Source organism: Manis javanica, chromosome 1, assembly GCF_040802235.1.
Source record: "Manis javanica isolate MJ-LG chromosome 1, MJ_LKY, whole genome shotgun sequence".
NCBI classification, from domain to species: Eukaryota; Metazoa; Chordata; class Mammalia; order Pholidota; family Manidae; genus Manis; species Manis javanica.
Genome location: NC_133156.1, coordinates 129,980,562 through 129,995,297, shown reverse-complemented (window position 1 = coordinate 129,995,297; position 14,736 = coordinate 129,980,562). Strand labels below are relative to the sequence as shown.

General features: G+C 31.4%; 1 protein-coding gene across 2 annotated transcripts in view; it reads right to left on the bottom strand.

Moving 5' to 3' along the window:
• The window catches only part of CDH9 (cadherin 9), a 139,646-nt gene that overhangs the window by 87,256 nt on the left and 37,654 nt on the right, over positions 1 to 14,736 (bottom strand). For both annotated transcript variants that reach the window (XM_037001658.2, XM_037001649.2), the window contains one exon: positions 11,829 to 12,105. In XM_037001658.2, coding sequence (XP_036857553.1) covers positions 11,829 to 12,056 — 228 coding nt within the window. In that variant the 5' untranslated portion in view covers positions 12,057 to 12,105. The remainder of the gene's footprint in view (positions 1 to 11,828; positions 12,106 to 14,736) is intronic.

The following is a 14,736-nucleotide window of genomic DNA, read 5'->3' as shown; positions in this document are numbered from 1 at the left end:
TTGATAAACTACATTTTAAGGTTTTATGAAAATGCAAAAGACCTCAAAAGACACAGCGATCTTGAAGAAGAGGTATAGGGTTGGGGGACTTAAATGACTAGATCAAAAAATAAAACACCCTTACCAGACTTTTCCTCTGAGAATACTTTCTAGTTAGGAGGGTAGGAGTAATACAATTAGAGCTAAAGCAAAGAGAAGCAGTATTATTTGGATGAGGGAAGAGTGGTCAGAGTTTGGGTTTGCCAGAGTGTTTAGAAACTGGAGGGTGCAACCTTGGGGAGCAGAGAGTCACAGAGAGTGGAGCTCCAAATCTCTGTTAACACTTCCAAGTTGACATCTAAATTTCCTGTGCACAAGATTCAACTCCAAGAAACTTGGAAATGTCAGCAAGGCTAAGGAATGAACAGAGATTTCCTCAGCAGGTACCAGAAATTGACTGAACCAGAGTTCAGTCATTGCCAAGTTCATGTGGATTTGAAAGTATTCAGATCTTATGCAGAGATCAAGAAGGGACAAGCCCTAGAAGTAATGACACTGAAATAGTTCTGCCATAATGTAAAATCTGTACAAACAGTAAGAGTGATAAAACAAATTAGGTGGAATATTGGTAATTGGTAAATCATACTAAATGGTGGGATTTTGAGTCTTTTTACTCTTAATCATTCTGGTGTTTGAGTGGTTTAAATCAACATTTCCTAAAATGAGTTGAGCATCTATTATATACATATATATAGTTTCTGGCCACCTAGGTATCATCTCTTATAAAATAGTTATTCAATCCTTTTGCTTGTTTTTATATTGCCTGTTCATCTTTTAGTTACTGCTTTATAGATTTGGTATATGATATCTGTCATATCAATTATTGCATGTATTATATACATTACAATTACCATCTCCCATTTGTAGACATTTGATCAGTTTAGACCTCCCATTAATATTTCAGCATCTATACTCTACGAACAAGAAAGTTTCTAATATAATCATAGTATAAATTAATTTAACAATGTGACTAATCATATTTAACATCAAAATAAACAATCCATCTTCATATATGCCAATTGTTCCAATAATCAATTTATGATAATTTCCCATCAAAATCCAGTATTTTATCCAGGATCACACATTCCCTTACAAAGTATGTCATTTTTGTCTTTACCCTGAAACAATTCCTGAGAGTAGTGAAAATTGATAAATTACATTTTAAGGTTTTATGAAAATGCAAAAGACCTCAAAAGACACAGCGATCTTGAAGAAGACGTATAGGGTTGGGGGACTTAAATGACTAGATCAAAAAATAAAACAATGATCCTTAAATAATTAAGATAGCTTTTTATTAACATATGGATAAACAGAAAGGTCAATGAAATGACTACAAATGCATGCACACATGAACAGCCTCATGAATTACACAGAAATGGCCATTAGAATGATCTTTACAAAAAAATCTTTAAAAAAAATGCTGGAGCATTCTATATCTACATAGACTGTTTGATCTCTACTTTACATCGAACCCATAAATAAATTTAAATTGGCTTATAAACCTAAGTGTGATAGATAAAGCAATAAAGTTTCCAAAAAAAAAAAAGATACTACCTTATGTTTCTTAAATAGGACACCAAACTCAATACGCTTAAAAAGAGAGATAGATAAACTGACCTGCATTAAAGGTAAGAAACTTTCTTCATTAAAATACAGTATGATGATAATGAGAAAGTAAGCTGCAATTGGAAGAAAATAATTTCAGAATCTCTAATAAATGACTTGTATATAAAGGACTTTATAAAGTGATAAGGCAGTTATGGTCAGTACAAAATGAAAACATAACTAACTTTTAAATTTTCAGAATCATTCAAATAAAAACTACAATGAGATAGCACTATACACCACTGAAAGTATTTAAACTCTCAAAATTATGTAAGATTAACACTATAGAGCATTAGTAAATACATGGAGTAACTAGAATTCTCACAACTTCCTGGTGGGAGTGTAAATTGACAAAATCTCTTTGAAAACTTTTGCTACTATTTACTAAAGATAAACCTATATCCACTCAATGATTCAGCAATCCCATTCTTGAAATACTCAAAAGAAATGAATCAACATGTGACAATTAAAATGTGTAAGAATCTTTATAGAGTATTGTTTATTATAGTTTCCATTTAGAAGTACATCAATCAACTACCAATAAGGGAATAGATCAGTTGTGGTAATACTGTACAATAAAATACTGTACAGTCATCAAATTTTCATCGTACACACAGTGTTATGAATGAATTTATCCTCCACGAGTTGAAATAGAGAAGCCAGACACACTATTTAATTTCATCCATGTGAAATTTAAGTACTGGCAAATTACTCAATAGGGATTTGGGGTCAGCAAAGGGGTTACCTTTTGGAGGGCATTGATCAGAAAGGGATAGATGCCAGAAATTTACCATATTGTGATCTTGGTCATATTAGCATAGGCATATCCAATTATAAAATTTAATTGTACAATTAAGATGTGCATATTTTAGTTTATACAGGCACATCTTTAAACAAACCAAGTTAGCAACATATATACAAACACACTCAGCATATTCATTAAAACCCTTATTCTTTCAGAATTCTTTATGTTCACAGTCACTATTATTTGTTATGGAGTTCTTCATACTGTAATTTTCAATTTGATACACTATTACATAGCAATTAGAAACTATTTTCTCTAAAATCATTTGGGGACATCAAGATTTGCTCACACTTTTGGATACACAAGGCACAACACAATTTGTATTTTGCAGATATTTACTATATACAAATTTTATGACAAAAAAGAATGCCAGAGGAAATTAATTTATTCATCACAACTATAGTTATCAGTGAGGTGTGGGGTTATCTATTTTCTTCTTTATGTTATTCTTCATTTATAAATTTTCAACTATCAGTGTACATTTAAGCTGTCCTTGCACACTATGAGAGAGAATTTATTGGTTTACAAAGGAGTCCACTTAATTATTAGTCACCTCTAATTTCAAGTTTTTCAAAATCTTCTAATTGTACTTTTTACATTCTTAACCCAAATCTTCACATTTTATGTTATTGCCTTTTGACTTAGAATTTAAAGAGAAGAGCAAAGGACACAATGATAATGACTGATTGATACAAAGCAGAATAGAATTAGTAAGCAAACGTTTCAAGGGGAAGATGTAACATCAATTTCCTGCCATTTCTGAGTTATTTTAAAATTTGTGTTCATTCCTCACCTGGATCTCTTTCAGTTTCCTTACAGTTCATAGTAAATGGTCAAAAAATAATCTCTGTAAAGCAAATTCTAAAATGTTATTAGTTCTCATGACCAGATAATCACCTTAGCACTGTTGTCTTTAATTAAAGGGCATTCTTAATATCACAAGAAGTTTCAGTACTTCTTTTCTAGAACTTGTTCTGTGGATTCTTCCTATGAGCCCTTAGTGGAGATAAAGGCAAGGCTTTCTGTAACAGTGTGTCTCTTTCTCACCTGTGACCCTACCTTTCTTCTCTTCACTGGGGTGGTCAAAGCTTTTAACTTCTCATTTTATATTCCAATTTGTCACCAGCAAAATAAGTTTTTTTTTTTGCTAATACCAGCTTAATAAAACCAGAAGGGAGAAAAATGAAAGTTTTCTAGTATCCTTGATCTATGTACTTTTAAGACACACACTGAAGACTCATAACTTACTTCAGAACTTCCATTATAATGGATTTATGGGAAATGTTAATAGAATTCTTTCATATGTATGATTTTTCATTTTATTCCTTTTAACTATTTCTCTAATATCCATTTTATAATGAAATTTTAACATTCCTTTCTCTACATTAATTTTGAACTATAATTGAAGTCAAATGAGTATAATTCATTTGTGAGAGAAATATGATTTTTAAATTTGGTTCATTATAAATTACATATTTTCATTTATTTTGTCAAAATCAATAGATTTCATAATAAATTTTAGGGCAAAAGGCATACAGTTTATCTTGCTTTTGTTATACATTAGAAAAATTATTCTATATATTAAAAACTATTTTGTGGTTTGTTATTTGATCAAGCCACTTTTTATTATTTTCTCATGTACATATAAAAATATTCACTCACTTTGAAATAAAGATGTTTCAAGAAAGTTTAAGACTTGCTTTATTGGGGTAATCATAAAAAAGTCAATAAAGTTTATCTCAGGAATTTGTAAATTAAAAACTTTATCAATAAGTAACCTGGTATTTTGCTGCTTTAAAGATGTATACTTTATTGATTTACTTAATTTTATTTATAAAATTTTATTTAATTATCTTTATTTAAGGATATTTAATATTGCATTTCTTATTGATTGTCATTAGTATGAAATATACTTTAGTGAGTATAAAGAGTAATTTTCTAGGCAAGCAGAAACTTAAACATGGGTATTTTCAAAATGTACATTAACATAATTACTAGAAAATATTGGTTATTAATTGAAATAGAGTGGCTGGTGATAATTTTTTTTCCTCTTTAAAGTTAATTATCCTTTAACTCATTAAGTATACTGGCCGTATTTCAGTAGTGGCTGACAGGAAGAAACAGTGCCAGGAACACTGGGACATAGAGGACAATTAAATACAAGTATGTACTTCTGCCTCGTCATTGCCATTATTCCCATATAGTGTTAGGAATATTTTATGCTAATGGCTTAATATTCTCTTTCAAGCAATTTATTTCCTTCAATAATGTTCCCTAACATATTGAGGTACTATTTCAATTGAAACTCTGAAAATAGTCACTTAAAGCAGAGACTTAAAACTTATTATGTGGTATTCTGACGGTCTTTTAGATTAATGTCCAGTTTCTTCTTCAGTTCATCCTACAATGTGGGAAAGAAAAATTACTCATGAACAAAAATAGAATAGAATAAAATCAACCTATATTCTCTAAGTCATATTTGCAATGCTGATGATAGGACTTCATTTCATGCCTGCATTCAATTGTTAAGACATTTACTGACAGAAAACATGTGTTAACAAAGAAAAAATACGTATGCGTTCTGGTTCCACTCATGGAGCATAGCTTGTGTGGGACAATGAAAACAAGAAAACAGTAGATGTAGATCCACATGTATCAATAATTGCATCATATATGAATGGATTTAACACTCCTATAAATATTAAAGTTTGTCAAACTGTATTGAAAAGCACAAACCAACTCAGGTCTTTATAAGAATTGCACTTTAGAAAAGAATTACATAAAAAGGCTGAAAGCAAAAGTATGGGAAAGTTAAACCACACAACCATAATCATAAATGGATTGGTGTAGTAAGTTTGTATCAGGCAAAGTTAACTTCAAGAAAGTAGTACCACAAAAGATAAAGAGTGATATTTCATAATAACAAAATACCAAGTAATCAGACACATAAAAGATAATTGATCATTCACCTAATAATTGCATAAAAAATAAATGTAAATGTAGAAAAAAACAGTTAAAAAATAAACTTAAAAATAGAACTTTCCAATATTCTTCTCCCAGTAAGAATTGAAACATGAAGACACAAAAATTGTAATGATAGTGAATTGAAGAATACCATCACCAACTGTATATGAGATTGTAGAATTCTATACCCAGTAATAACATAATACATATTCTTTTCAAGTATATAAGACACATTTGCCAAAATAGTTTTTAAAATTGCAGGTTTTTTCTAAAACCATTAACATATGATAGCAATAGATCTGATTATATTTTTAGAGTAACATCAATATAATATAAACTGTGGGAGAATATGATTTTAATGTTTCAACTTCCGTTGTTAGAAAGTACTGAAGAAGTTGAAACTTTCACATTGTGGCCACATGCAAATACATCTCTTCCCATTATAGAAAAAAAGCTCTTTTCCCTTGGATTTGCTAAATCACTTAGTCCTTAATCTTGAATTCATTTTTTTTGCCTCAGTTTTTTAATGTATGGTTCTGAATATGATGAATACTGTAGTATCCCAAGGAAATTCTGGCTGCAAAACAGGTGTATAGAGGAATTCCCCTAAAAGCAATATTCAATGGCATATCTAAAGTGACTTTAATTACCTATGAAATCAGTGTAAAGGAGGTGTGACATTCTTTAGAATATCTTCCTAACACTTTTGCACCATGAAAAATACAACCAATAGATCTATTGGTTTAGCTACAAGATTTCAGTATGAGAAATTAGGATTTATTGTGAACAACTTAAAAAAGGTTTGCACAAGAAAAGTTTTAAGTATTTTGTGAATATCTGGTAAAAATGTCTGTGTTCATTGGAAAAGGAAAACATGAAATTTCTAAATCAACAAATACATGAACAAACATGCATATATTATTAATTTGGAGAATGATTCTAGTGCCAAATTAGGCTAAAGAGAACTCAGGTGTTCATCTACTGCATAAGGAGAAAAAAAAGTGTCATCTTTTCCCTAAATTGAGACTCTTTATCAGGTCTCTAAGCAGACCAGTGATATTAACATATTGCCTATTGTAGGTAGGGATATCTATTTGTATCTATTTCTAAGATAGGAACCAGTTCATCTTACTTACTAGTATTTTTAGGACTCACCCATCGTGTCCTATTTTATAGGTGTTCAGTTTTTTAAACTAATTGAATAATAATAATATACAGGGCTAAAGTCCACATTAAGATGCAGTCATAATTTTACAAATAAATATCCTGTGTACACGTCCTATGTTGGCATATTGCTGGAAGATAAGTGGAATAAATTTCTGAAATGCAGTTGACTAATATGTATCCAGAGATTTAAAATCATTCATATTTTTGATTCTGGAAATTCCACTTCTAGCAAACTAAGAATATATAAAGATAATTTAAAATACACTTAAAGTTATCAGGTAAAAATTTTTCATCATAGAAGAGTGTGTGTTGTGTGTATATGTGCATGCACACATGTATAAAACCAGGCAGAGTCTAAATAGAATATTTGGAAAAATTCAAATTATTATGATTACATATGTGATGTAGGATATGGCTAATCCTGACATTTTAACAGTAAAAAGCAACACAACGTTAACTCAGAAAGACAAAATAAAATATGTATAAATAATAGAAATCCAATTGTCAAAAAATATAACCAGTAAATAATCAGAAATATGTAAACATATTAACCTTATCTTTGTGCTATGATTGTAGTTATCTTTCATATTTTTCATTAATTTTCTTAATCTGGTTTTTGTAGGGAGCACAAATTGCTTTAATAATAATAATAATAATAATAATAATAATAATAATAATATGATAATAAATATGCTTGTGTTTAAATATTTTTTCCACCCCTCTCTCTGTATCGTCCTGAAGATGCTACATTTCTATTTAAGTTTCTTTTATTTATTTATTTCTTTCTTTCTTTCTTTTTCTTTCGTTCTTTCTTCTTTTCATTTCTTTTTTTTTAACATTGATATGTATGTTAGGGTATATTTAATCTTCTGCAATTTTGGAAATAGAAGAAAAAAATGTTGAAATATTAGAAATAGTTCATAAATACTGAAATTAATGGAAGGTATCAGGAAAAATCACACAGGTTTAGTAATCATAATAAACATGTTCTACTACACTAAATTTTTTGAATGGTTTAACAGTTACTTGTATTTCTGGAAAAAAAGAGTTCACTTAAATTTTAAATGCAAATTTTTCTAGGAATAGTTAAAATTCATTAATCAGTCAGAATTTGTTTAATGTTTTTTTTTTTAATTCTTACTCCTGTTTGAAATTATCTTTATTAAGGACACAGAGATTATTTTGGAGTGAAAGTGAGTGTAAATATATGCTGTTTGAGGCAAAATGGGAGGGCTTGGTTGCAATTAGGGTCCTCAAATATAATGGAAATATATAAGAGGAATTGACTGGTATAATGTGTGTCTGAAAAGAGAACATATTTATTTTAAATTTTCCCTGCTCTTTCTGTGTTTCTTAATGTCAGGCTTTCAGTACCTAGATTAATGAAACCCAAGGAAGATCTATTGGTTTAGCAACTGGATATTAATTTTGAGTAAATATATGATGTCAAATATTTTGGGGAAGGAAAAACTTAAGTCCAACACAACAAATTCAAGGCCCTAAGGTCCCAGATTCCAGGAGGTAAAATTGTAAATCAATATACTAAAACTGTATCGAGAACAATAATTTTGATAGATGGTTTCATTTTGACAGAAAATTCTAACTGGGGAGAGTGAAGATGGGTAAGAGGATGCATTTGAGATAGGACTTAAGTTGAAGAGATGAAATTATGGAAAGGATGTTAGAAAGCTCCTGAAAAAGACCATGTGAACATGATGAAATGGTGGTCAAAAATGTGGAAAAGGAAAGATTTCTCTTTGCTTAGAGCTCAGGCTGCATAGTTATGGGGACACAGAACATCTGGAATATGTGATGATGTTGAATTCTTTGAACCCTCCTTAAGTAATTTGGGTTATTTTTTTATTGACGTTTTTGTCGAAGAGGTCGGTATGATTCAAGAAACAGTGTGTAATATGTTTTTAATAAGTAAAAATAAAGTCAAGTAAAGAGGCTATTGAGTGTGCTCATGGTGATATAATGAAGTGTAATACAGTACTGGCAAGGAGGGGATTGCTTATAAGAATTAAATGACAGCAATCTGCTATAAAAGTAGAGTTTTATAGAACTCCGCGTGAAAAAAATCTTTACGGACTGTCCTGAGAACCTAGCCTTAATGCTTAATATTTTTCTCTTGTGTTCCTAGCTTTAAACAACCAACCTATAAAGAGAATTTTGAGATACAGTGTGCCCATAAATCAGAAGCAGCTGCTACATGTTCTGTACCACAGGTAATGGCATCCTAAAACCTTTATAAAGATAATTTATTTAGATTCTGAAAAACACTATAATATACTATAAAATTTATCAAACATCCTTCAGGGAATTTGAGACTTTATTTTTGTCTTTGCACACATCAAACTGCTATACTCTGAAAGCTAAAGAGAAAATTGCCTATCCAAGGACATTATTTTATGTACCCTCAGGGAACTAATTAATATTTGGTGCATATGTCAACATACAAAAGAGAGAGCGAGAGAGTCATCCCACATTTTGATTACTTGATTTAATATAAACCAGAATACTATTTGTTTTGCAGTTGGTATCAGTGTTTCCCATTGTTTTTGTTAGCACCTAAATCAATTATAGCCAATTGTAAACAAGAACTTGATAAATGTTAAAACCCCCTTGCATTCTAGGACTGAACTGCATAATCAAGACTGAACTGTGTAAACTGGATGCTTGTGCACATGTGTACTTAATTAAATTTTGCTGCTACTACTTTGTCTGTTCCAAAATTGCTTCCTAGATTTTATATCCAAGGATCATATATCCTTTGATTTATACACAATTTTATATCACCTGTAAATTAATGAGTCTTATCATTTTCTGTAATACTTAGCTTTTATAAAACTAAGAAAGAAACTATGGTAAGCTTTTATACCACATGGGATGTCAGCAGTGCAGGGAATCCTGGAAGCCTAGATTTCAGTTTACCCAGGGAAGCCAGAGCAATGTGGTCTAAAAGCCAATCTGTGTGGTGTTCAAGAAGTTAAAACACCATCAGAACTCACACGTTTGGCAAAAGTCATGGCCAAGAGTCTAGCTAGTCTCTGTATAGGCAAATGAATAATGATGTCAAAAGTTAAGAGAATAGGTTAGAAGAGATTTAATTGACCCTTAAGAATGTAAAAAAAAAAAAACTAAGTAGTAGCTGGATACCCACTTTTATAGTGAACTAATGTGGTACATGGCATATCTAAGACAAGTCCCTATTACAAAACAGAGAAAGTAATTCTTTCAAAAAGTAGTATAGATATTTTATTTTGTTACAGTTTCTCTTTCATACACATTATTTTTTCATGGATAAAACAAAAATATCTGACACATAGTTTCTGTTTAATTATCCTTATTTGACGAAACTTCTGATTATCGTACTGGGTTTTCTATTTTGGACTCATGGTAGTGCTTGTCAAGTTTAAATAGCACCAAAAAGTGAACACCTTGACTTGTCCAAGGGTGAAAAAAAAGTTGATTTTCCCAATACAAGTGATAAAGTATTTTATGAAAAGTAATTAAATAAAACTATGAACACACTTTTAGTAAATGTTTTTGACAAGTTATGGAATTAATTAAAAATAAGCAAGACAGTGCAAAAAGATATAAAGTTTAATGCATATTTTAAAAGAGTGCAGTAATGGTGGTCAATTAATCAATGGCACAATTTTTAGAGGGAAGATTTTTGTTTACAGCTGAAAATAAATGCTCGTAGTGGAGCCTTGACTGCCTTAAGATTACAAGAATCTCTTTTTTTCTGCATCTGTGACTCTCCAAGGATGAAACCCTTTATATGAAGCCCATGAACTGAAAGTGTCCTTTATACACTGCCTTTGAATGAGAATCATAAGGCAATTTGAAATCTTTAGACACAAACATTTCTCAGTTGACCTTCAAATATCTTGATGTTAGTTATAAACTATAGAGTGAAAAGTGATGTTAAATTAGGTATGCTATATGACTAACCTGAGGAGAAATGAGAGAACAAATAATCAGCAAGTGGACTGTATGGAGCAAAATGAGTCCAACCTATGGAACCAGAGGATAGAAATATCCAAAGAAGAGGAAATAATAGGCTTCTGAAAAAGAAGGCTGCATTTGAAAAAATATCCTATCACACACACACAAAATGAAAAATTAGACCAAGACTCTGGCAATTTCACAGAATAAATATGCTTCTGGTTTAAAAGCAATAAACGTGAATTTTGTGAAACAGGCTACTTTCTGTGTCTTTTAAAAATTTTTGGCCTATTTTTATTTGTCTAGTTTTGCCATGAGTCAAATAATACTCAGACCATTATAGTCCCTTCTAGTGTATGTGCCAATAATCGAGAAAAAGAAATACATGTTCTATGGGCAATGTTAGCATTTATAATTGTTTATTTTGTTTTGCTCTCAGAATTTGAAAGCATCTCAGTATTGGGTATAAAGTGGAGATAATCCACAGTGAACAAAAGCATTGTCCTGGGTATGAAATAGTATGAATGAGAGTGGTAAGGGGAAGATAAATAGAAATTTCTGGAGATCAGAAAGATCATTTCACCTTTGAGACACAAAGGAAAGAAAAGGAGGGAGGTAATTAATCTATTTCCTCAAAATTGGATACAAGAAGGGAGTTACATGTTCCTGTTGCCACTAACTCCCCAGTGCTACTGGAGTGGCATTAAGTCTTCTTAAAGGTCATGTCTCCTTTCTACTTCTTTTTCTTCCTCCTGCATCAAACCCTTTGGTCTGGGTTAAAGGCAGAGAGTAGTTCAGTTTGACAGATCGTAAGAAATAGAAGCATGTACAAGTCTTTGTATTTATTTCTCAAACAACATACTGTTCTTAATAAATTATTCATTAGTAAAGAACAATGTGTTTTCATAATTTTTGGTATATGACAATTGTATTTTGTTTTGCCTCAGATAACACAGTAAGTTATTATCTACCTTGACTTTAAATTTCAAAGAAAGTTTTTTAATCTTTAGATGCATACACATAAAATTAAATCCTATTAGCTGATTAATAATGAATCAAGTTCATACATGTCTTATTTTATTTTGAGGCTGACTGTGGATACGACCCTATATTTAGCTACCTGAACAAATCACATCCTCATCCTACCCTACTGAAGAAATATGCAATACCATGCCTTCTGCACATCATGATTAGTCTAATATCTTTGAATAATCATTAGTGACATGGAAAGTTGCTGTAAAAAATAAATTGCTATCACTTTTGGCTTCCAGATTTATCATATAAAAATTCTTACCTTGCCTACATATTGTGTGTCTGTACCTGTATACTCTTCCAACAAGAAGAACTGATTCCACATCCAGCCACGCTTGGTGCGATGTAGCACTTTACCATCATCTTTTGTCAGACCCACTATCCTTTTGCTTGGTAAATCACTGTTAGCCTTTTCTTGTAATGGGATAGCATCAACTGTGTGAAACATATAGGTCCAGATGAATAGTGGTAGGCAATGGTAAGTCCTCATTATCTGTAGCTTCAGCAGGATATCAAATTCAATATACCGTCTGCTTCCCCTGAGGAGTGTGGGAGAAAAGATGTCTTATTAGGTTGTGTTTAACTTATGTGTAACCTGTTAACTGTAAAACTTTTCTAAACATTATTTAAATCTTTTATAAATAATATATATACATTATTTACCGATATTATATCAGTGAATTATCATTCAAAAGCTTACATATCATGTAGAAAAGTAGAAAGATACATGTAGTGCAAATAAACTATATAGAAAATTGCCCTTTGACTGGAATATCACTACACTGAAGCACGTAAATGTAAGTATATTTGTAGTTTAAAATATTACATAGTCTGAAAAAAATTAAGGTTACAATACACCAAAGATTATAGCAATGTTCCTAAAGTCCTTACAATTAATAAGTTTAATGTTTATTAATATATACTACATATTTATAGACCTAATACTTAAAAGAACACTTTTTTCTGTTCACAATCTATCACCTTTTATAAACTTTTTCTCCTACTTCTTTTCCTCTTCCTTGTTCTCTTTGTCTTCCTTGTTTTTCTGTAATATATTGAGATGTTGCCTCAAGACAAATTAAATTATACCAAATATCTTTGGATGGTGTCTTGCAATACCTAGCACCATACCATGTTGATCCTTTCCAATTGATAACAATTTTTTTCCAAGAATCAGTTGACTAAGTCATTCAAATTTATTTGAAACTGAGGGGAACATTCTGTAAATGGAAACATTTTATCTGATACTTTAGAAAGATGATATGTATTTATACCCTAAAATAATAAGAAAAAGGAGCAACCAAAAATGGTATTGCAAAATTATATATGGAGTTTTACCTATGGGATAATTTGATCCAGAATTTTCATACAATGTCCATCTGTTGATATAACTGATTCTATATTAGTGATGATAGTTCATTTATAATTCTATTTATTAGCAAATTGTTTTAATTTGTAAGGCATTTAATTTAGAAGATGTGAGATAATAACAAAGATGCTGTTGCTGATAATGATCTCCTCAACCTGATGGACTACAGGAATGGAGTTCAGTTTTAATATCTTCCAATCCAGAAAGCAACTGGCAGTTGTTTCTAATTTGAGTTTGAAAAAAAATTCTGGTAATACATTCTGATTTACCTGTCTTAGGCCAGATGCCCAGGCCTGGGCCATCCATCTGTGGAATCAGTTGCAATTATCAAGATGTGAAAGTCCTATATATGCCTCTAGCTTGGCTTTGTCCCTTATTATCTGTGAAATTTTGGGGTCTTAACCCCCATCACTAATTCTCATCTACTCCTATTAAAGGAGAATATTCAGTACCTGGCTCACAAGATATTGCTATTAATTTTCACTTTGAACTTTTATCAATGCAGATTAATAGCTATTTGTATTACAAGGAGTTGTTTTTACTGCAGCATAGACCTATGAGAAAACTGAGGGGTGAAGAATTTGACAAAGATCCACAAGTAGTGTTAGAACTATTTCTTGGACTAACAGGTTTAAAAACCACTTTCACATCAGATTATATATGTAAAGAAGCTAGCATACAAATTCTCAGCATGTTTCCATCATCATCATCATCATCATCATTATCATCATCATCATCATCACCACCAACCGTGGTTCCTCCTACATAGCATAGCAGAGAATGGTGATTGGCAGGTAGTGGAATGGATGCTTGCTATGGTCCAGAGTTACTGGCTCTGTCCGGCAATACATAGGTCTCCTATTTTCCATACCCATTATTTTTTAAATGCTCTTATTTAACAAAATACACATAAGTGGCCACAAACTCACGCTTCCCAGAATAAGAGAAATCAAAGTTATGTCATTGACTCTAAAATCTTGGGTGATGGTATTTGACAGGTCCTCATTTGGCTATTCATAATCCTGTAAACTCCAGGAAATTGGTAAATTTAGCTAATGTAAAACTCCAAAATAACTATCAGAAAACTACAATGTCAAATAGTATGTCGAAAAATGTAATGGAAAAGTAGCATTTAGCAGCCACTTGCTCAAAACAATTCCCAAATTCTGTTGATCAACGATGGTGTACTGGGAAATGAGCAATGAGACAGAAAATCTCAAAGAAAGCTGATATCTCACTTTGATAAAATAACAAATTCCTTAGTTGACCAAACCGGTTACCCTATTTTCTATCTGGTGGGAGATTTCTTTTGGTCATTGTCCTTATTAATCACTCTTGAAAAAGCAACTGGAGAACATTTTTCATCTCCTGTAGTCTTTTCTAACCATCATGCCCACTTTGGGTGGAATGTAAGCTTTTAAGCAGAAAAGTTAGTATTAGATGGAGTGAGAGACATAGGCAGAGGTGAGGATCCCATAGACCTGTACACGCTGGAGTATGAAATAGCATTTATTTTCAGTGCAGTGGAAAGTAGTTCGAAGACTTTAACATGACATTTAGAAAAGATTAACCAAGCTGTAGAGTGGAAAATTGATTAGAGGTAGATAAGGAATATGGTTAAAGGGGAGAACAATTGGACACTTATTCTAGTCCAGAAAAAGATGATAATGGTATATTGAGAAATAGTTTGAAGGGGACACTAGTACTTTTCTAAGGTTCCCTTTGATTCTTTAATATAGCTACATTCACACACACACACACACACACACACACACACACACACACACACACACTACATACA